The 23,171-nt window shown below is 43.8% G+C and overlaps 3 protein-coding genes across 5 annotated transcripts in view; 2 read left to right on the forward strand and 1 right to left on the reverse strand.

Annotated features, from left to right (window-relative positions):
- Window positions 1-14,964, forward strand: part of LOC120452107 (histone-lysine N-methyltransferase, H3 lysine-79 specific) — a 43,394-nt gene extending 28,430 nt beyond the window's left edge. For 2 of the 3 annotated variants that reach the window (XM_039636182.2, XM_039636183.2), the window contains 7 exons: window positions 512-1,804; window positions 1,881-2,464; window positions 2,541-2,716; window positions 3,272-6,898; window positions 6,970-7,185; window positions 7,355-7,834; window positions 9,941-14,964. In XM_039636182.2, coding sequence (XP_039492116.1) covers window positions 1,526-1,804; window positions 1,881-2,464; window positions 2,541-2,716; window positions 3,272-6,898; window positions 6,970-7,185; window positions 7,355-7,834; window positions 9,941-10,980 — 6,402 coding nt within the window. In that variant the 5' untranslated portion in view covers window positions 512-1,525 and the 3' untranslated portion in view covers window positions 10,981-14,964. Of the gene's footprint in view, window positions 1-511; window positions 1,805-1,880; window positions 2,465-2,540; window positions 2,717-3,271; window positions 6,899-6,969; window positions 7,186-7,354; window positions 7,835-9,023; window positions 9,551-9,940 lie in introns of all 3 variants that reach the window. The other variant, XR_005616437.2, reaches the window with a different exon arrangement.
- Window positions 14,911-19,865, reverse strand: LOC120452108. Its single transcript, XM_039636186.2, has 4 exons — window positions 18,643-19,865; window positions 18,337-18,579; window positions 17,636-18,071; window positions 14,911-17,580 (listed from the first exon to the last, which is right to left on the reverse strand). Exons 1-4 carry the CDS (start codon window positions 19,407-19,409, stop codon window positions 15,181-15,183), a joined length of 3,846 nt encoding a protein of 1,281 aa, XP_039492120.1. The 5' UTR covers window positions 19,410-19,865; the 3' UTR covers window positions 14,911-15,180.
- Window positions 19,866-20,479: 614 nt separating this feature from the next.
- On the forward strand, window positions 20,480-22,158 carry LOC120453489 (zinc finger and SCAN domain-containing protein 12). Its single transcript, XM_039638226.1, has 4 exons — window positions 20,480-20,732; window positions 20,790-21,406; window positions 21,462-21,596; window positions 21,737-22,158. The coding sequence occupies exons 1-4, from the start codon at window positions 20,589-20,591 to the stop codon at window positions 22,005-22,007; spliced, it is 1,167 nt and encodes a 388-aa protein (XP_039494160.1). The 5' UTR covers window positions 20,480-20,588; the 3' UTR covers window positions 22,008-22,158.
- Window positions 22,159-23,171: the final 1,013 nt, after the last annotated feature.

Below are 23,171 nucleotides of genomic sequence, written 5' to 3' on the forward strand. Positions count from 1 at the left end.
GTGCTGCATATCAATGATGAAATGTCTGAGTGACTGGCTGAACAAATCCCAGTGTGATAATTGTTGTGTGGTTGTCAGTTACTTATAAAGCTTAACAAGGTTTTAAAACATTTCAGAATCTTGTGAAAAGTAATCCATAAACCGTAGTCGAAAATCGATCACAATAGTATTGCAAGTCTTAAGTTTAGGAAGGGATTAGGCACCTTAGAGCTACACCAGTGAACACACTATTAGTGAATAATATACTTTTAAAACAGTTTCTCGCTTAAGGATAAATATCTTTAGTTCTAACTAAATTGGTGTAACTCTATGATATAAGAGTTTTCCAGAACATTTTCTATAATTTATCATAAACGCATCAATGTTATAGCATTACGGCATTTTCAATACTCGCCAACCATAAAAATCATCAAAATCTAGACCCTGCATTTTTGTTTAAACAATTTGTTTTGATCATGTTGCCTATTTATGTTTTTACCATTCTCTTTTCGTCTTTTCTCTCTTGTTACAGACTCAAACTAACAAACACTTTCAAAAAACTGTACATACATTAGGGCGCGTGTGTTGTAAAGGCGTAAATACAGCAGTCCACTAAAACACTTGCCAATACTGGACAAAAGTTGCCTGCAACATGCGCAACGGTTTACGGCATAGAGGAGCGTGCGCCACGAAACGCGCTGAATCGAAACGGAACAGTAGGAATCTATAATGCAACAGCAACAGGAAGAATTCGAAACTGAAACAGAAACTGTTGGAGGAAAGGAAAACATTTGGAAAATGTTGTTCCCGAAAACTGAAGAAAATGCATCGTTTTCTTAACATCCAGCAAAATATCAAACTTCGCAATTATCATCAATTACTTTTGTATTTTGTCGCTGCTGCTGGAGGAAGAACGGAAGTGAGAAGAGGGACGACAGGAACCGGAAAGAAAAGCCTTCGCAAGGGAAGCAGAGCAGCAGCAGCAGCAGCAGCAGTAGCAGTTACGTAGAAGTGACGTTAGGAACAAACGCAACGTAACGCCACTAATCGCAACGTGAAGAGTAGTTGAAGCATAATATTATTCTATTAGCCCAATACGTTTAACCCAACGCTGCCACTGTTCCTAAGACATTACATTTTTGACAAAAAACTAGAAGAAGAAACCACTTGAAATAAACGTAGACCATAGTCGTTACCTTAAAACGAAACGCCAACGCCTCTACACAATATACGCTACTAAAACACGAATCCTATGCCAATTTTTGATCATCAAATCGTTTAGCACCTATCATAGACCCACACGCCTCCCATAAACGCCTCATCAAACGTCAAAATCTCAAACGACACTATCGCAAGCAAAAAAATCCAACTAAAACAACAAAAAGCTGACGTTGTTTTTGAACAATACCTAAAACCCCAACAAAAAAACAAAAAACAACGCCGATCTCGCCCCTTTTGTCACGCACACCAAAAAAAAAAAAAAAAAACACAACAAAATAGACAAAAATAAATAAAGGCTGGCTAAGGCTAAGGAAAGCGGAAAAATATGGCCACACCCCAAGTCAAGGACTTGGTATTGCGCTCGCCCGCCGGCTCCTCCGATATCATTTCATTCGCCTGGCCCCTGCAGATCGGGCATGGACAGGACAAGCACGATAATGGCATCGACATCATCGACACCATTAAGTACGTCTGCGATGAACTGCCATCGATGTCATCGGCCTTCGAGGAAACCAATCTCCACCAAATTGACACTGCCTGCTATAAGACTATGACCGGTCTGGTCGATCGCTTCAACAAGGCCGTCGACAGCATCGTTGCATTGGTGAGTTGATTTACATTGGTGTTATTGTATTTAAAGCAAGTGAAAATTGAAATTAATATATTTTCTTTGCTCTTAGGAAAAAGGAACTTCACTGCCTGCCGAGCGCCTGAACAAGTTCGCTCACCCTAGCCTTCTAAGACACATATTGCAATTAGTTTACAATGCCGCCGTACTCGATCCGGATAAACTCAACCAGTACGAGCCCTTCTCGCCAGAGGTTTACGGCGAGACGAGCTATGAGCTTGTACAGCAGATGCTCAAGCACGTCACTGTCAGCAAAGAGGACACGTTCATCGATCTGGGCTCGGGAGTGGGCCAGGTGGTCCTCCAGATGGCAGGATCATTTCCGCTGAAAACCTGCATCGGCATCGAGAAGGCCGACACTCCGGCGCGATATGCGGAACGCATGGACGTCATTTTTCGCCAGTATATGGGATGGTTTGGAAAGCGTTTTTGCGAATACAAGCTTATAAAGGGTGACTTCCTGGTTGATGAACATCGGGAAAAGATCACGTCATCGACGCTGGTCTTTGTAAATAACTTCGCCTTTGGGCCAACTGTGGACCATCAGCTCAAGGAACGGTTCGCCGATCTTCGCGACGGAGCACGGGTCGTGTCCTCGAAGTCGTTTTGTCCGCTGAATTTTCGGATCACAGACAGGTTTGTTGTTTTTAAGAAAACCAACTGTTTTTTTTTAATACAAAATGTATACTCACTCAAATGAATTGCTTTTTAGAAACCTCAGTGACATTGGCACCATCATGCACGTCAGCGAAATTCCGCCCCTTAAGGGATCCGTTTCCTGGACCTGCAAGCCCGTTTCGTATTACCTACATGTGATCGATCGCACCATTTTGGAACGATACTTTCAGCGCCTGAAAACCAAAGGCGGTAACGATCACGAGAGCGTTGGTAAGTTCTGATAAACATAGGCGACGGATAGGCGATGAAGGATGCACTAACCGGAAATCAAACCAAAACACAAACAATAACAGTCATGTTCTTCATCATGAAATATTCCCAATCAATCAATCGCTGTCATCCTTTTTTCTTGATCAATTCTTTGGGATATACATTTCTCTTATTCTTTTGTATTTATCTTATCGTATCAATTAAATCATAGATTAAAATCTGGGAGAAATTATTATTTCCCTATCTGCATATATGTATATTTAGTACTATAGTTTGTGTACTGTACAAGGCTTAACATGTGACATCAGAAATAGGATATATATTTACGCACTTGTATGTATAAGAAGGAACACTTTTATTTTAGCTCCGTCTATTGTACCAAACCAAATCATTCACTTATATTTACAATATATAATGGATTCTTCAAAAACGTTTTCAAATAGGCCACTTATCCAATTTAACGATATAAAATCATAGAACTAAGGCCATTAAGATAGGTGCACAAAAAGCATCCTTATTTGAAACAAAATATAAACTGCTATTTCTGTTTTTCAGGAACTGTACGAACCACACGTGATCGCGCAAAGCGAGAGGCGAACGTTGGCCAGCACCATCACAATAATCATCATAGCAACAGCAACAACCATCAGAGGGAGCGGGAGCAGTCTAACGGAGCTACCGCTTCTGCTGCTCATCAGCAACGCCATCAGTCCCAGTCGCCAGCTAATGTGAGCGGTGCGGGAATAGCAGTTGCAGCCAGCGGGCAACAAGCAGCCTCCAAAACACGCCAGCAACTGCAGCATCAGCATCAGCATAACCAGCAGCAACGCAGCCTGGACATGGAAAGCAGCACGGAGAGCGATGGCGAGGCAACGAATGGTAATGGTGGCAATACAACCACCGCCACCAATACCACCTCCGCCTCGAATGGTCCTATGACCAGGAAAGTTTGGTCCGACTGGTGCAGTTCGAAGGGCAAGAGTTCCCAGTCTGACGACGAGGAGAACAACAACTCGAACAGCAATGGTGGAAGTAACGGTGGTAGCATTGGAGCGGGATCAGTTGGTCGGCAGGCTCGAGCTACTACCCAGAAAAAGCGCAAAAAGTTGACAAGGAAAGCAGCGATAGCCAGCAAATCTGCGGCCGCTGCACAAAGGGAAGCGGAGGCTGCAGCAGCGGCGGCATCGGTGGCAAGCAAAGAGTCCAGTTCCAAAGAGGATCCACCAAGGGCTGCTAGCGCCGGACCTGGTCGCAAGGGACGCATGAAGAAGGGTGCGCGTGGCAGAAAGTCTTTAAAGATTGTTGGATTAGAAGCCCTGCACAAACAAACAGTGTTGAGTACCTCCTTGGATACCATGACCAAGAAGTTGCCAGCAGCTCCTGGAACCGTGGATCAACAGCTTACTGCTTTGCTCACGGAAAACATGGCACATACAGAGTTGGATATACCAGCGGCGCCACAAGATACGCCTTATGCCTTGCAGATCCTTCTAGATGTGTTCCGTTCGCAGTACACGTCGATGATCGAGCACATGAAGTCAAGTGCCTATGTCCCCCAGGTTCAGAAGCAGATTGCCCAGGAGCAGGAGCGGATGGCCAGGCTGAAAAACAGAGCCAGCCAGTTGGACAAGCAGATAAAAGTGCTGATCGATGACAGTGTTGCTTTACTTAAAGTGCGGATGAATGAGCTGGGCATCCATGTTAATTCACCCAACGATTTGATTGCCCAGGCAAAGGAGATTGTGGGTAGACATAAGGATCTACAACACACTGCAAGTAGAATGCGGAACGAAGTAACCTTTTACGAAGGCGAACAGAAGCTGCTCCTTAACAAACAATTGAAAAACTTATCCGAGTATCAGAAACTCTGTGGTACTGTTAATGGAAAGGTGAAGCTGGAGGTGCCACCGGAACTTTCAGAGACCACGGCCCAGGAGCTGGTACTAAAGGAGATCGCCAACACGCTAAGTCAACGGAAGAAACTTTACGCGCAGGTTTCCACCATTGAACAGGAGACCTCGGTGTTGCAGAAGACTGCAGAGGAAAGGTCCACTGCAGCGACGCTTTTGGCGCAAGGAACAAATATGATCGTGTCAACCGGATCATCTTCCTCCTCCTCTACAACTGTTTGTGCAAGTGCAGTGACAGTGCAGGGCAGCAAGTTAAACTCCGTGAAGAACTCTCGACGCAGTCGCGAGCACCGAGCGCGTTCTCAGGAGTGGCCAGAGGTTCCCGAAGTGGGTAAGATCCAGGAAAGCAATCCCGAAGTGCTGGCACAGAAAATCGTGGAGACCTGCCGCCAAATCGAAGCTGGCAAGTTCCAAGGAGTAGCCGCACCCTCATCCCAAGTGAACGGCAAGAATAAAGCAATGTTAGAGGTCCCACCACCTCCGCCCACTGCTCCAGTGAGCATTAAATCCTCACCTGGGCACCACTTTAAAGACACAACATTGATGCCAGCACCCAAACAACAACAACAGCAACAACAGATGACGATTTCCCAGCTTCCGAAGTGTGAGCTGCCCGGACTATCGGCTAGTCGCAAGCAGGAATCCCCCAAGGTTGCCAACTTTGAGGATCGGTTAAAGAGTATCATCACCACGGCCTTAAACGAAGATCAGGAGCAGCGCAGCAAGGCAGTGGAGTCCTCACCCTCTCCCTCTCCTCTTCACAGTCCAGCACCCAAGCGATCAAAGCAGCACCCGGCTGGAGCGATAAATCCTGCCCAGTCGCTGCCCAACAATCTGCACAACATTATCACCGTCTCCACGCAGGGTTTGATGCATCTTAATGCGAATACAACAATATCCCCAGTGACACCACCATTGCCGGGTCCATGTGCAGGAGCCACCGCATCTACGGCGCCGCCTCCGCCGGCGAATCTTCCATATGGGGCGTACGGCGGGGCAGTGGCCAAGACAACTGTATCGGGCAAGTACCAGGCAGCTAAAGAACCGAAGTATTCGCCAGTTAGACAGGCACCATTACCGCCTCCTCCCTCCTCCCACATGGCTGCTTTGTATCCAGCTGGACAGCAGACAACTCCGGCGGACCTTGGTTACCAGCGCCGACGCAGTTCTGTAAGTGCCACGAGCTATGAACACTATATGGTCCAGCAGCAGCAGCAAATGCAGCAACAGCAACTTATGTTAGCAGCAGCTGCTCATGCTGCCCAGCGTCAACAGATGCGCGTAGAGGAACAACAGCAGCAACATCATCAGCAGCAGCAGCACCACCACCATCCGCAACATCGTCTGCCGCACCATGTGCAGCATCAGCATCCGCATCCGCATCATCCCAATGAGTTCAAGGCGCCGCCGGCTGACAGTCATCTCCAGCGATCGAGCAGTCGTGAGCAGTTAATAGTGGAGCCACCGCAATTGCAACCACTGGAACTGCTGCCTCGAGCAAGTTCCGCCAATTCGGATTACAGCGGATATCGTATCCGTCCGCCAAGCAGGCCAAGCTCCAACTCCTCGCAACCGGATTACACGCAAGTTTCACCCGCAAAGATGGCTCTGCGGCGGCATCTGTCGCAGGAGAAGCTAAGCCAACATGTCACGCCCCAGGCAACACCGCCGCTGCCAGGTCATGGAGGGGCTCCCACATCAGGCAAGACCATTGGCGATTTGGTTAACGGGGAAATCGAGCGAACACTGGAGATTTCGCATCAAAGCATCATTAATGCGGCTGTAAACATGAGCACTAGTGGCGCCAACTTCATGGAGCGGGCCTTCCTTAATGAGCGGTCCAACGATCGTTTGCTAATCAACTTGAATGCCCAACGACCCGAGAGAGTTCATGTTCGTCCGCTCTCCGAAGAATCCCAGGATCCACAGCCAACCAGTTATGCTCAGGAGCGAGGACCTGCTGTAGGTGCTGGTGGAGCAGCAGTTGGAGGTAACAGCAATCTGGCCACTTTGGCACATGTAGCCTATGCCCAAAAGGCACAGAGCGGCGCTCGAGCCAACGCAGGAACTGCCCCACCGGCAACTCACTCTTCCTCTGCTCGTTCTGGACGGGAATATCAGCCGGTTGCTTTGCCCCGTGCGGAGCTTAAGGGCAGCATTGAGGCATATTTCCACGAGGAGCAGCAGCAGAAGCAGTCGAAGGGGGCAGGATCAGCTGGAGCGTCATCTTTGCGGGGATCGCGTATAAATGGTGCTAATCCACCATTGGAAGGTAAATTGAATTTGTCTTTAAATGTACCGCTCCTTTTTCCTGATGACCAAACATCTTTTGTATGTGTGTAGGTCTAGCGGCATCGCTGCAGGATCATGTGCGTGCCAGGAAGTACAAGGAGGAGACCGAGGAGCGGCAACGGCGAGCAGCAGCCGCTGCTTCGTCTTCAGCGGGAATACCGCCGCCTGGCATGGAACTGGCCACACACTATGCCCAGCAGGCTCCTCCAGCCCACAGCTACCACCACCATGGTGCAAGCATCAATGGGACACCGCACAAAGTTGAACGTAAGCATTTAGTCGATTGCAGAAAGATTTCTTATAAATCCAATTTGACGAAGTTTTTGGTAACAAATTAACTCAAAAAATTTACAAGCCTTCTTTTTGGTGTGTGCAATAATAGTTTTGCAAAATTGTTTAAATTGGACAGTTTCTAAATACTTTAATTGTGTTTCAGTGGGAATAAAACGCAGCTCACCGCTGGCGTCGCATCAGCAACCGCCACGTCCCTCGAAATTGGCCCACTACGAGCCGCCAACGACGCAGCAGCAGCACCATGCCCATCTGTACGCCAACGGTCAAGTGCTACCTCCGCCCCCAGCTCATGATGCGACCACGCCCTCCCCGACGCCTTCGTCATCTTCATCGTCCTGCGGTCGTCGAAGCAGCAGCAACAATGGAAAATTGCTCGTGGATCCACCTTTGCTGATGAGTCCCGAGATCAATTCACTAATGGGTGACGAAAGGCCTTTGCAGCTGTCGCACCACCCACAGCAGCAGCAGCAGCAGCAAATGCTGCATCACCATCAATCGCAGCAGCAGCAACATCTGCAACTGACCCAACAGCAACTGCGCGTGGCACATCTTGGACATGGTCTTGGTCACAGCACGATGCCCACTTTGGGCGGACAACGCAATGGCAATGCCGCCGACGATGGTAAGCTATACGTAGACCAAGACAAAAACTCGAGCAGGGTATATTTACCCAAATACGCACCACAACCAGCACCACCACCAGCACACGTAGTAAATCCGCTAGAGCCACATACTCTTCACCCGCACAAATACCGACGACTAGCCACCCAAACGGTGGCAGAAGATCTAACCATTAAGCGAAAAGAGCAGGAATCGGATTCGGAATCTGAGCCGAAAGAGGTTGACATGTTGTGCGAAGATAGAGGTTCCCATAATGGATCCTCATCGTCAAGTTCCAGCTTTAACTCAGGATCTGATTCCAGCTCTGACACGCAATGATTTGCTTTTAAAAAACGCTTTATACATACCCACACATCTAAACATAATTATACATTTTATACCACCTTACACTATTGTAAATACAACATGCACAAAAAATAATCTTTTCTCAAATCTCAGTTCATTTTAATTGTTGTTTGTTCTTTGTAGTTTGCTTTTTGTTCGTATCACTTGTAGTTCTTAATGTAATTGTTTCTTATTTTTGTTGTAGTATATTTGCTTTTATTTTTATTTATTATGATTTATACTAAAGCTTTTGTATTTTTTATGCCATCAACATTGAAACTTTTAAGCTTTAAAGGGTGAAATCTGACGGCGACCATGAAATAATTAAACTAAATATATATATGAACAAATTTTAAGAAATTTGGGTCAATTTTCGAAAGTTCATAATTGGGTTTTACGTACATGCCTCCATGTTCCATGTCTCAACAAACATTATAGTACCATATACAAAGCCAACAACATCGAACATGCTGAGATAAATCTAGATCCACTTTTATTCTAAGCGTCATGCCAAATCAATCATCTATACCCATTGCATATAATAGCCACCCAAGAGACACCAGGAAACACAAAAACCCGTGTAAAACTGAAAGGCTCCTTGTAAAAACCATACATAAATATATATACAACACACACACACACACCCCCATAAGCAAACATTTATTTCAAAATTAACCCAAAAATGCAACTCCTGGAATGTTATTATAACGCATAATTAAATTCAATTATACTAAAATTCGAACAAATCTGCAAATGCAAATTGGTAATGCTAAGAACCAAACAAATCAAACCAAACCAAACCAAATTATGTCCCATCTTATCCAGCCTTCTTTATTATCCCTTCTATTATGCTCTACTCCATACAGTTAACGATTTGGCAACGCAACGTACTATAACTAATTACGATCCCAGACGTCGCCTTCGCACGACTTTGTCTGGCCCAACGAAACTATCAGCTGCCCATAGTAATCAGAATCTGAACGGATATGTTCTGGCCGATAGTAGTAGTAGTTGTCCCACAGTACCCCAATAACCAATGATCGATTGCATTGAATTGACTTGCATTGAATTGAATTGAATTGAATTGATTGATTGATTGATTGATTGACTTGCATACCTCAAAATTCCTCAAACAAACTAAACAAAAAGCAAAACCGAAAACATGTTTGTTGTTGGGCGAAAGATACAATCTTGTATTAACCATAAATAATAAGCAGAGCACAAAAAAAACCTGATGAAAAACAAAGATTTCAAACCAGAAACCTACAAAAGACAACTTTTAATTTTTGCGTTTCATAATTTACCTACTAAAAGTACAGAATTTCTATGCCAAAAACAAAATTAAAATTTTAAAAAACCCGAATAAAATTTATGAAATTTTAACGAGCATGAGGTAAGTTCTGTTGCGCCTAATTGGTTTCTTTCTAGTAATTATGATTTAGTTATGATTTATATATATTTTAATTTCATTATGTAATTCCTCCGTTTTAACATTTGCCACACCAAACACATACAAACTCCCATAAAAACAAAAGAACACAAGTACATGCCCTCCTGCACGCAAAGCGCAATGCAACTGTACCAAAAAAGATAATTAAATATGAAAAAAAAGCTTAGGACAACACGCGTTATCGCCAGTATATCGTAATCACTCTTCCCAATTGACTATTTAAAAAATCCACCGAAACTCACCATATCACCCAAACCAAATAAATAAAATCGCACAAGTATTGGTCGCGTTAAAAAGATAAAACTAATTATAATTTATGCTCGTTATTCACAGATGATGTTATTGCCGCCGATGATGAGACCCACTGGCAGCATCGAGTCAGCTCTGGTTTCGATCGCCTGGTGGCCTTCGCCAGCACTGAACTGGACAAGACCAGGCGAAGCATCGATGGCGATACGGTGCCGGCATCGATTAGTTGCAACACTTCTCCGGACTCGGGCATTACGCACAGCAGTAGTAACTCGGATGCGGTGCGCACATTTTTGTCCACCTCATCGAGCTCTTCGCAGCTGGAGCTGCCCATCGGAAGCGGAGGTAGCAGCAGCAACAGTCTCTACAACCACCATGCCCAGCACAACAATATTGGAGGCAGTGGAGGAGGAAGCCACCCACATCAGCATCAGCAACAGCAACAGTTGCAGTCGCAACATCAACAGCACCATCTTTCCGATCACATGAGCGACAGTAGCATCAAATCCTCTGCATCCTCCTCGCTGCTCGCTAGTAACTCCCTGAAGACCGTGTCGCCGGTGGATCCCAGTGCCATTGAGTCGCCGCCACTCTCTGATGTTGGATTGCCCCGAACTCCAAGTCCCAGTGCAGCCAGTGTGGCCACTCCACCTCTGGCCAGTGGACCACCCGTGTCCGGGGACTTGGGTGGTATACCATTGAAGTACCAGCGCAAGTCCAAGACCAGTTCGGAAAAGCATTACAAAAAGAAATTCTGCGAAAGAAACTGGGAGTACGACTGTGATGAATTGTTGGCCTACTCCAACTCCAGTGCACCGCCGACGGCAGCAGATGCAGCGGGCAATGGGCCACTTAACTTGGATGCTTCCAATGCTGTGGGAGGAGCAGCTGCACCGCTTTTGGGAAAATCGGGAAAGTCGCCCAAGGAAAAGTCATCCCCGCACCACACCGGCTTAAGCCATCAGCAGCAGCAGCAGCAGCACCATCACAAATCCTCAAAATTTCGGCCAAAGGGCAAGGACTGGGACTGGTCAATGGATAGTCGGAGCCAAACGGGCGAGCTGCTGGCCGCCAGTAACAACGTGAACATTAACAACAACTCAACCACCACAACGAGTAATTAATTTAGTAAACTAATTTAGTTCAATTTGCTGAATGGAAAGGAGGGAAATCCAGAAAATGCAATGCTTTCATGCTTTTAGCCAGATTATTTGTAAATTGGTACACGACGGATACTGCGAATTATAATGTATTTGATGACGTTTTTTTAACTAAATGAATTGTGTATGACTAGCTAACTTATTGTAAGGCCCAGCTCTTCAATTGCCTTGTTTTATTTGATATTGCAATTCAGCAACTCCCCTCTGTGTGTGTTTTTATTTCATTAATAATTCTAATTAGGCTAGGGACGTTTTTTATAATTCTTTTTAAGGTTGAACCGGAAAAACGCAACTGCTGATCAACAATGTTACTGATTTCTTTGTACCGATTACCGATTATTATGATTATGTATTTAATTTGAACTATTGTTTAATTACATTTGTCCATAAGTTGAGTGTTTTGTCTTTATTATTTCAAAATAAAATTGTAAACTAATTATATCGATTTAGTTTTTTTTCCTTATCCTTTCTTTATCTCTTGGTTTTGGTTTTGGAAGAGTAATTTAAAAAAGCTGTTCCGAGTTTCGCGAAATTGAATTGGGACCAACCCTTGAATTCCAAACCCTTTCCAGTTTTTGACGACGACGAGTTGGATTGAAAGGAAGTTGCTTCCATTAATCAAATGTACATAAGGATAATAAAAAAGTCAATGTAGCAAATATTTACTTTGCGCTAAGAGACTTAGCAATGTATTTAAATTTTTGAGCAGCACGTTTACGATACAGAAAGTATAACCACGTTTGGCACAAGCAATTTAAAGTTATCTTTAGGAAGTTTTAGGCGTTTTTATTACCTTTTTATTTTTTTTATATTTCGCTCGTTTATAGAAATGTAGGTATTCGGTGTACTGAGGTGTTTCAGACGCAAGCAGAGGATATACAAATACTTTAAATATTAATTGCAAAACAATAAAACTAAACTGAAGTAGTGAAATTAGTGACGTATACAACCAACATGCAATATGCATTCGCAACCGCAACAGCAGCAAAAAGCAGAACAACAAGTAACCTTATAAATTAAAGAATTTTCCACCTCAGCGAAATAAACAACAATTTTATAAATTATATTATATTATAGCAGGCATATACAAAATATATACATATATATATTATATACGAGTAGCAGTGTGGGAGCTAAAAATATCAGGAAACCAATTAGGTCGTAAACAAAGAAATAAATGATTTACAAGCATTTAATAATCCAGCAGAAACCACAAATATTTAGCAAAACATAAAGAAATATAAAACTTATATGACAGTACTTATAGCGAATAAAGGGAATTTCAAATGTGCTATTAGCGTAGTGTAATATATGAATAATAAAAGAGTAAATAAAGTAATACCTACATACAGTTAAGAAACAAGTGTGTACATCAAGGCGCAAAATGATTTTTATACGTAAATTATTATACTGATCCCAAGCTAAATCGGCATTGACTTTGGCATTCAGAACAAAAGTTGTTGAAAATAAAATATATTATTTGCCGCTATTGAAAGCAAATAACATGTAAAATGCATATAAAATACTATATTCTTAAATAGTTAAATTTACATGTAAAATGTATAAAACGGCAAAGGAAGAACGTAACAGTAAGATGTTTGGATGGAGGAGAACAGAGGAAACATTAAGTGAGCACACACGCATATTACAATTAAAGGTATTATTATGTATATTTAACAAATATTAATTTAATAATAATTGCATATTATTATTTTAAACCTAAACGATTAATAAAAAATATTAACATATAATTAACGAATATCCCAGTGTATGATATGTGGGTCGGCTAGTGGTCCTGATCAGAAGGCTGATTAATACTTGTTTTTCACTCTATGAAAAACGGGATACAAATCATTTTCAAAACACTAATCGGTTGACGACACCTCATTTGTATATTCCAAGTAAAAATCGGCACATTTTACTATTCTTTGTTTCCAATCATAAGACAAGTTGGACAAGTATTATAATTTGTTAAATGTTTGTTCATTTTTCTTTTACTCCTTGTACATGTCGTCCTGGTATCTTATAGATTTTAGATACAACAAAGAAGGAAGCTGGATACTTTTTGAACAAGAATCCCAATCTGTTTTTAAAGAGAAAAAATAAGAAACAACACGACCATTTTTCCAAACCAATAAATGCTCTTCGTTTTCGTTTCTGTTATCTGTATTTTATATCATTCAAATATCTTATAAAAAAGTAGTTTTGGTTCGTTTAACTTGAATGCATTGTTTCTGTATAATTGCATATATCTCATCTAAAGTGTTCCCGGTGACAATATGTTTTATTTATTTACCTTAGGGCTATTGCTATTGTTACTCGTATATTGTTGGTTGTTGTTGTGTCAAAGCGGTATGCGGGGTAGGTGGTGAAGCTTAAAAATAAATAATCGTTAAAAGTTTTGCTCTTGCTTTTAGAATTCAGCTGGCAATGTTTATTTTAGACTGGGTGCTTTTCTGGTTATTGCGTTATGTTACTTTTGACTATAAATATGCATTAATGGTTTAATCTGAGGTTTTAAAGAATTCATTTGATTCCCTCCTTGCGTTTTGTAAATAAGTGTATATTTAATTATACTCGTTTAACGTTCTAATAATCTATTTAAGTGTGTATACGTAGCTAAATTTTTGTTTTTAATGCATTTTTGTATGGTTGTATCTATATTTTTATTGTGGTATATAATTGTTTTACAATAAAGCCTGAGGCACATTTATGATTTATTTTTCTTTACATTTTTAAAAACATCTGGTCACAGAAGCGGAATCATGTTTTAAAACAAAAATTGGTTCGTGGTAATATTTTACTTTGTTTTACAAACAAACTAACATTCATTTGCAATGTGAATTACGAAAAGAAGATTTAAAGCTAGACTTTGTTCAAAGCGCCAAAAAGGAAAATAAAGACTTTAGTAAACTGGGCACATTTTAACTAAAAATTCAAGCATAAGAACGACTCGAATTACAGATGTGCGAAATTCATTTACAGTACAACTAAAGTACTACGCGCAGATCGGACCGACCAACGCGAATTAAACAAATACAGTAAACAGTTATAACAAACAAACACTTACAACTAATAGAAGAATTAAACGCTTTCAAGATAGACAGATACAGATATAGTGTAACAAATAGAATATGTAGATCGGTGTTGAATAAACAAAAAAAAAATTAAAGGACTACGCCTAGGAGCCCAAAAAGTCGATGAACAATTGACAAAGCTCGTTTTTCTCGATACCTTACAACACCATACAAACACACATTTAAATTTGACAATTTTGAACTGAGATTGGTTCCCTGCGACCCACTTTAAAATCCGTGTGGAAATCTCTCTAGAAATATATAGATATATATATATACTTATATATGTACAACCGAGGATCGCAGGAAGACAAACTCGTCGAGCGCCGAGGCGTGGTTCTATAGTTCTAGATGTACATTCGTTTACAGTTACATTTTGTAAATTTGTTTCGTTTTTAAAACCGCTGCACACGTTTCCTTCATTCAGACTTTAAGTTCGTTTCATTTGTAATGTTGTTCAACAATAAAATTATGCACTACATACAGCAAGGGCAACGGACTAGCTGCCCCACCATCGTCATCTGTGTGTTAATGTTATTGTTTAGTAATTATAACAATATGCCAATTGCATACATACAACAAGGCCTGAGGGTAACGTTAGATTAAAGAAGTCGGCTCAAGCTGACACCTCTTATGATGTTGGACACACTTTTGAAACCAATATGAGGCACAGTTAAGCTGTTGATTATATGTATACGGGGGAAGCTATGATTTTGTTGGGTTTTTCTTAGCTAGCGAGTGGCATGAAGAGAAAGCTCATGAGTGGGGACATAGAGACTTATAAACCAGTTTCTGAATTATATCAAGTTACGGTTCATACTAGGCAAAACAGAAATTTCATATACTTGGAAGAGGAACCATAAAAGACAACTAAATAGATAACACACAACGTAAATAACGAGACATCAATACGGCAGTAGGCGGTAGATAGTGGGATTTACAATTGGTCCACATGCTGGAGCAAACAGGCAACCACATTGGCATCCTCTTTTGCAGCTGACTGAGCATCGTTCTCCTCCTCTACCGCATGCGGCTCCTGCCGCTCTGATATTTCGATCTCCCCTTGGGCTTTCTCTTCATGCAAATTCTAAAAACCGTCGAGTATGCCTGTGACACCAATCATGGCCTCAACCACATCGGAACTGCTTGGCGCACTGTCGTCGATGAGGGTGTCCGTGCTCAGGGCCAGCGTAGGACCCGTCGGAACACCTCCTGCTGCAAAGGTAGACGAAGGTAAGCTATCGATGGTGTTGCCATTTATGAGGAAATCGCGGTGCACCTCCGCCGGACTATATCGGAAACGTTGTGTTGCAATGGGCGTTGTTGGCATAGACTTGGAAATGTCTAGTGAATTGCGGGTACTGTATGAGTGTGCGTAATCCAAATGACTATTATTGGCCGTAGATCCTTCCCAATTAAACGAGTCAGATATATTGAAGAACCCATTTCCGACGCCGCAGTTGCTTCCATTTCCGATTCCCACAACACCTCCTCCGCTGGACGTTGCACCGCCTCCACCATTCAACGATGTTAGGCTGTTTTGCTGTTGATGTGGCAGCGGAGTGGAGGGCACTGATCTCGAAACGATTCCCGCAGAGCCGCCACTGCTGTAGCCGGAAGATGAGCCCGCCGAGGAACTGCAGGTCGTGGCTGTTTGCTGGGTTATGCTATTAAACTTTCTGGCAAAATTAGCTGAGAGAAGCGAGTCTACTTCCATTTCCTCGTACAGTATTCCAGTTTCTTTCAGGGACGCAGATTGCTGACTGTTGCTGTTCTCCGAGTAGAAGTTGAGGCTAGGTGACTGTTGGCTGCTTCTTCGTTGCAATTGTGACAATGGCACCGATTGTGAGCGCTGCATCTCCGACGTATCTAATTCATTTTCTCCCGTGAGCGCCAGGCTTGTCTCCATATCCATTGAGTTCTGATTCACCAGCTTATCAGCACTGTGGCTGCTGTCTGCAAAGCTGGATGTATTGCCGCCACCTAGCGACCAGTTTCTACACATCCATTGTGGCAGAATAGATGGACTCGGCGGAGCTGAGGCAGACGTGCTCGTAGGGTAGCTGTACACATAGCCTCGACCCTTGCGATGAGCCCCTATCATGGGATCCCGGTTGTCGCAGTCAAGTGATTGCTGCTTGCTCAACATGTTGGATCTTTGCTTCATCCTAGTCAAGCCGGGACTAGCGAAGCAATTTTGACTGGGATTCGACGACCCTGTGGCTGTCGGTGTTGTCACTGATCCATTGGTGTTTGGTGAAATGGGTAGAAAAATGCAGTTCTTGTTGCTACCATTACTGGAGGCGTTGCTGAGGCTGATCTTTCTCTTGTTGTTGCTGATAAGCGGCAACTGCTTGGAACGCTGCAACTGCAGATTCTGATGCTGGTGCTGCTGTTGATGCTTTTTTGACATTAGGGCCAGAGACGCTGAGGCAGAACCCACTCCTGCCTGTGCGGGCAACATCGAAGGTGCTGGCACCGGCGCCAGCATCGCTGCTGCAGCGGCGACGACTGCTGCTCCGCGTCCGGGGGCGGGCATCGCCTCCGGCACAGAGCCCATCGTCGATGGCTCTTGTGGATTCTTGCTCTGTTCGGCAGCATCTAAGGAATTCAGTTGTTTTTCCTCAGCGTCTCCCATCTGAAAATATTGGAGCAACTCGTTGTCGGGCTCCTCGGAGTTCTCCTCGTCCTCGCCAGGTAGAAAGTAGTCATCCAGCTCGTGCTTGTCCATGTTACAGATGCTAATCACTCGCTCTCTGGGCAATCCCAGATTCTCTGGCAATCCTGAGTCTTCTGCCGCTGCCAAAGCGGCATTTTCCGCTGCCATTAAACGCTTGGCTCTCAGAATCATCATTTGGTTTCGGGAGGCCACCTTAGGTGTGGTGTCCACGCTGCTTGACGGGCTCACAGAACTTGTGCTCATCATCTGTGAGGGTGGGCCCATGGAAAGTCCGGGTCCCGGAACTGGGGAATTACCAGAGTTTGGCGGTGGCGGTGTAGCCGAAGTTGTGGTGATCGTCGGTGGAACCAATAATCCAACTCCGCTCGTTGTCCCACTGCTTGGAGAATTCGCCCAGAATCCCTTTGTCTGCTGCGCCTTCAAAACCTTCTTGCAGAATATATTAGAGGTGTAGTCCTCCACCTCGTCCTTTATGACAATGCCCGTGGGGGATACCTCCTGCTGGGTGAGTACTACGGCCGGCGAGCCCATCTCCAGGATTTTGGGCGTAAGGTTACGGACAGCACTACTGCTTCGCTGATCTGTGGCTAGGTTCATGGGCGTTACCTGCTGTAGATAACCTAATGGATGCTGCTGAGGATGAATGGGTGAGTCGATGATCTCCTGCTTGATCTTCATTATCTGTTCGTCGCTGGCCTCCTGGCTGCTACCCGCGTCTTGACCAGTTACTAATTGATTATAACTCGATTCTGAGGATGTGGAACCCTTGCGTTTCTTTTTGCGTCGCTTTTTTAAAGGGCCAATGTCCTGTTAAGGAATATTGGATTAGAAGTCTCTTATTACGGAATATTTGAAAACTTACTGCTAAAACTCGCTTCTCCTTGGGCTCCCGGGGAGTGTATTTTTTTGTAGAAACTGTTGCATTGTTGCTTCTGATGCGGGAGCTTAGATCCGCCACGCTCTCTAGCTTAGTGTTTAGCAATTTTTCTGCCCAGCTGCGCACCACATCCCAGCACTCCGAGTCCCCTCCTGTCGATGGAAAGCCACCCAAACTGGAGGCACTTGTTATCTGACTGGGATCAGAAGTGGAATCACCCGCTGGAATCTGCTCCGTCTTGCACAGCTGCGGCAGTTGCGGGGGAGTCAGCTTGGTGGTTTTTCGCATCGCCGCATAACAGTAGCGCGAGTTTCCACGCGTTCCTAATCTCCGTGGACGAACGCCTGGAAATACCTGCTTCATCACCTTGCCGAAGTCTGCTGTGGACAGAGGTTTGATGCTGAGGCGTTCGCAATAAGCTCTGAAAATAAAGAGGAAATAAGCAAATTACTACTTGTTGGGCTAGGCTTGAAATATGCTATAAAAATAAATAGTCTAGTAACACTATGATTATTCAATGGCATTTTCTTTTCGTCCTTGCAGCCATACAAATCGCCATGCTTATTAATCTTTTGGTCTGATTTTTGTATTTTTCGACTCTTCAACCAAGCGAAAGAAAATGAATGAAATATATTTCACTGTTACTGACTTCGCTTTTGTAATAAGAAGAATAATAAAAAGCTCACATGTAATCATTGTACACATCCTGTTTTGGTATGGACACCTGTGCATCGTGCTCCAGATGGGAACGCACCCAATTTATGGTATGGTTAATCTCCGAGCGTGTTCCCAGCGGATTTTGTGGCTGCCTTAACGGATCCGTGTCTGCGCACTCCCCAGGCAAGCGAAGATAGAGGAATAGCTTCTCAATGGGCTTTAGTCCCGAGACACGCTCTAGGATCTGTGAAATCTGCAGCCTTGAATTGTCGCTGAACAGGAAGACGCACACAAATTAGCAAGGATAAACATAACATGCTTCAGACAATACTTACTCCAAGCTGGCCTCAATCACCTGCAGCACCCTTCTCATCTTCTCCTCATTGGGCATTGATCCCGCTAAGTTGGAATTGCTGAGAGCATTCATTACGTTTTCAGCGATGGTGGAGTTTATTACTCCACTGGCCGCTGGCACGCCCTCATTCGGATGCCGTGGGCCAGGTATTGCCGAGGCCAAAGGAGCCGCTGTTGCTGGAGTCGTGGTGACTGGTACTGACGCCGCTGGCACTCCTACTGTTGCACCACCCATGGCATGCATGATCTTGCCAAGACCCAGTTGCTGGGCGGTGCTAAAGTTAAAGGCATTGGCAAAGGCCAGTCCGGCAGCAGCATTTCCAGCAGCCGTTGCAAAGGGATTCGGAGTAAGCACGGATGTGGAGACTCCTCCACTGGCGCTGGCGACATTGGTAAACGGAGGCGGCACAAAGCCGCTGGGCGTGGCTACAGGTACAGGTACATGGGTGTGACTCGTGGGCGAGATTTGGGTGGACGCAGGTGTTCCGCCGCCAGGACCCACTGGTGTAATGGTCAAAGGAGAGGCCTTCGCATGGATAGCAGTTCCTTGAAATCTGGTTGCACCGTAGACTACATCCGCAGGCTGTAGGCTGCAGTTCCCATAGGGATTGGCGTTGGGTTTCTGAAGGGGAAGTGCCACTGGGATCGGTTGAGGTATGGGAATGGAATTGGAAACTGGTGCTGTTGTTGCTGCTGGCGCCGCTGATTTCGTCCACTGCGCACCCAGCTGGCCGTGCTTCTCGGACATGTTAGGTGCTAGTGCTAGCGGCGCCTCCGTTTCCCACCGTCTGCTGTTGTTCCTTCGATGTTGTCTTTTTGTTGTGGTTTCTGGCCAAGATTAAGAGCGCTTCCGCTGGCAGGTTACGTAGCTGGCTGCCTGTGTGAGTGCTGGACTGCGTTATATTGCGTGTATGTGTGCCTTAGGAGATGGAGATTGCCGAGTCGATAACTGGCGCGACGAACATTTTGACGGCTGCGACGGACGAAGATACGGATGCCAGATAAAGTTGCTTTCCCATTTTCCCGTGAGGCTGGAGTGCGCGGGGCGTGGGACGTGATAGAGCGTGCCGTTCCTTACTGCCAACAAGCATGCGATTTTCCCAGATACGCACCGATTAAACCGAAATAATCCATTTTTTTAACGAGAGATAAGAAAATATCTTGCGTTCTGCGTCTCGAAAAATATGTGGCGTTGCCAGATTGCCGCATTGAAAAATGTGCTTTTTTTGCCCGAGCTTTCGGATGTAAACACTGTGTTGTATTTCCGATTTCGCATAAATAAATAGGTGATATATTTATAATGTATATGTAATTTGCTTATTTACTTTACGTAATATTAGCTTCTTTATGATAAATATGCAACGTTAGTCTTTTGCTGTTCTGACTGTTATCGTTATCGCTACTAGTCAAAGGAACTGAACTAAAGTACTGACTCATAGCAAAAATCGAGATAACTCTGATTAAATGTATGGTTTTATTTATTACTTAAGATAAATAATAATAATAAATAAATAAATTATATTTAAGCTAAAACGTTGGTATGACCATTTTTTTCCTCTTTCTAAATATCTGTATCCTTAAATTAGTAATATTTAGTGTCTGAGTTTTAGTTATCTTTTGTTTTAAGGGAACAAATAAAAATGTTATTTTTTTGTCATTATATACTTTAATACTTATTTTTCATAACCGAGAAATATATATTTCAGATATTTAACTTAAGGAGCTAACTGATTATTCCGCTTCGCAGAACCAGCGAAATGAACCACCGTGCGTGTCCGCTGATGCTCTCCAGCCCTGGTAAGGAAAATGGCGAAGTCTTTTCGTTTCTTTTTTCAGTCGCTTTACACAACACTTTAGCAACACAAATTTTAACACTAAAATACTGTACGAGCGGTTCTTTTAATTAAATTGCGAGCCGGATTCCATAATGCGCATCGAACTAACTCCACAGACGTGCCGGGTCTGCCTGGAGCCCAGTGCGCGACTGCAGCGCCTGGACGAGATCCGTGAGGAAGGCGAGGAGACGCCAAACGAGATGTTGATTCAACTTTTGGGAGTCTCGTACAGCAATGTAAGTGAATCTTTCAAAACGGCAATGTGAACTGACCGACCATCACCCATCCTGTAGCTGAACGACAGAGAACACATCCCCGATAGCATCTGCAGGTCCTGCAAGGTGGAACTCAACATGGCCTACCAGTTTCGCGAGAAAGCGCTTCGCAAGCAGGGTGAGATTGAAGAATACTGCCGGGAGCTGGGCTTGCTGGATGAATCAGATGTGATGGTGATCAAGGAGGAGGACGGCTCGCAGCAGCAGTGCGACGAGGAGATGTACATCTTGGAGGAGAGCACAACCGGGGAAGAGGAACACCAGGAAGAAAAGGGGCACGAGGAGTATTTAGAGGTGGACGCCAGCGAGCATCAGGAGTGCATTGCTGACACTATTGAGTACTTGGAGGACAACTACACCATCGACATGAACTCGGATCAGACCGAAATCGTCCTGGAGTCTGAGAAGCAGTACGAAGAGACACCATCGCAGCAGTTGGCGCTCCAGGAGGCGGCTAAGGCCAGTCTAAAGGCCCGGCGCGGTCGAGTCCGTCGTGGATTAAACTCCCTAACCACATCGGACGGCACTGAGAAGGGCGGCTATATCTGCGATGTCTGCGGAAACTTTTACGAAAAGCGCGGTCGGATGATGGAACATCGGAGACGCCATGACGCCATCTGCCAATATGCATGCGAGTAAGTCCAGACGGTCAATTGGCAGTGCAATCGATACCCTATCTTACCTTTACAGACTGTGCGATGCCAAGTTCCAGGTGCGCGAGCAGCTGAGAAAGCACATGTACTCCCACACAGGCAGCAAACCTTATAAGTGCAGCTTTTGCAGTCGCCAATTCTTCTACGAAAGTGTTCTGAAGTCTCATGAAAAGTGAGTAGAAATGCAAATTTCACAAAGAATCCTCAAACTTTGAATTGATTTGATCTTTTAGTATTTAACTAAATTGTTATATGGCTTAGCCCATTAAGATGTAATCCTAATTCAGATACTAATGCTATTTTTCCGATCAGTGTTCACCGAGGCATCAAGCCCTACGTGTGCAAGGTGTGCGACAAAGCGTTCGCCTACGCTCACTCCTTGACCAAGCACGAGCTCATTCACACGGACATCAAACTGTATCGCTGCGATTATTGCCACAAGGACTTCCGTCTGCTTCATCACATGCGCCAGCACGAGGAGACCAAACTGCACCAGAACGCCGTAATGCTGGCGGAGAGCATGAAGGTGGAAATGGTGGCCGAGGAAGAGGATGGGCACGAGATCCGAATTCAAGCTCACTGACGCAATGAAATGTTGTAGAGTATGCTGTTTAATTTCCAGTTATAATCCCATACGATATATAGTACTAGTACTAACGTTAACCGATAGCGTATTCATAGTTGTAAAAATGAACTTTACACGTAAATAAAGGGTATTTTTTTTAGAAATAAAATATCAAACGTGTGTGATCAAGATTGGAATGCTTTAGCAGAATATGGAATTTGGTCCACAACATTTTTGGGGCTACTTTGTGTACAGTTTTAAAACGTGTTGCTTTAGAAAAAGCTTTCATTTTAAGCATGTAACAAAAATACCTTTTATTTTTGAAATGTGATGCGTAAACCCGTGAAAAACACAATCAATGTTTGTAGCATGTGCGCTTGGAAAGCTATGCTGAAAATTATGCAATAAATATGACGCCGCGAGTAAATAAAATGAAATTGGAAAAACCCAATTTGCACCTAGCGCATGCAAAGTACCAACAAATGAACACTATCAAACGAAGTTCCAAAATTACATAACTTGAATTTTTTTTTTTTATTGTCCGCCTTCTCCTTTTTTTTAGCCCCCGTGTATTAAACCACTTTAGAGCAAACAAAAAAGTTCGTATGGATATGGTAAAGCCTTTCCGGCTTTGTATTTGATTAAGGGTGTTGATACACTGCAAACAAATCTGGGTACATTTAATACAGTCATAAATGGCATGACCTTTAAATCCGTATATGTATATGCAAGTGGCAACAAACCTATTTTTTACAGACACAAAATGTTTTCTGGAATTTGCTTTTCTTTAGTAACGAAGTTTAAAAATTATTTTCTGCGATATTTGTATGAATAAAATGATAAGTTCCAAAAATTCCATAGAGATACATTTGAGGACATTTCTTTTTAAGATATACATATTATTTGTTATATATATTATTTGTTCTTTTGAAGTTGCTATAATATTTTTCTAGTGGCGAAAATGGGGAATGTAGGAGAGCTTGGGAAAACCAATTCTAACAAATTTGCACGCGATTTGACATGTCGAATCCATAAAAGCGCTTCAAACGATTGGATTATGGGTGTGAACGTCGAGCCACAGCCGCAGCCAGCGGAACTCAATTGCCAAATTGAGATTCAGACCTTTTAAACTGATTACGAGCCGGTCCACGCTATCAATTGTAAATTTATTTCCCCCGCACC

This window comes from Drosophila santomea, chromosome 3R (genome assembly GCF_016746245.2).
Source record: "Drosophila santomea strain STO CAGO 1482 chromosome 3R, Prin_Dsan_1.1, whole genome shotgun sequence".
In the NCBI taxonomy this organism is placed as follows: Eukaryota; Metazoa; Arthropoda; class Insecta; order Diptera; family Drosophilidae; genus Drosophila; species Drosophila santomea.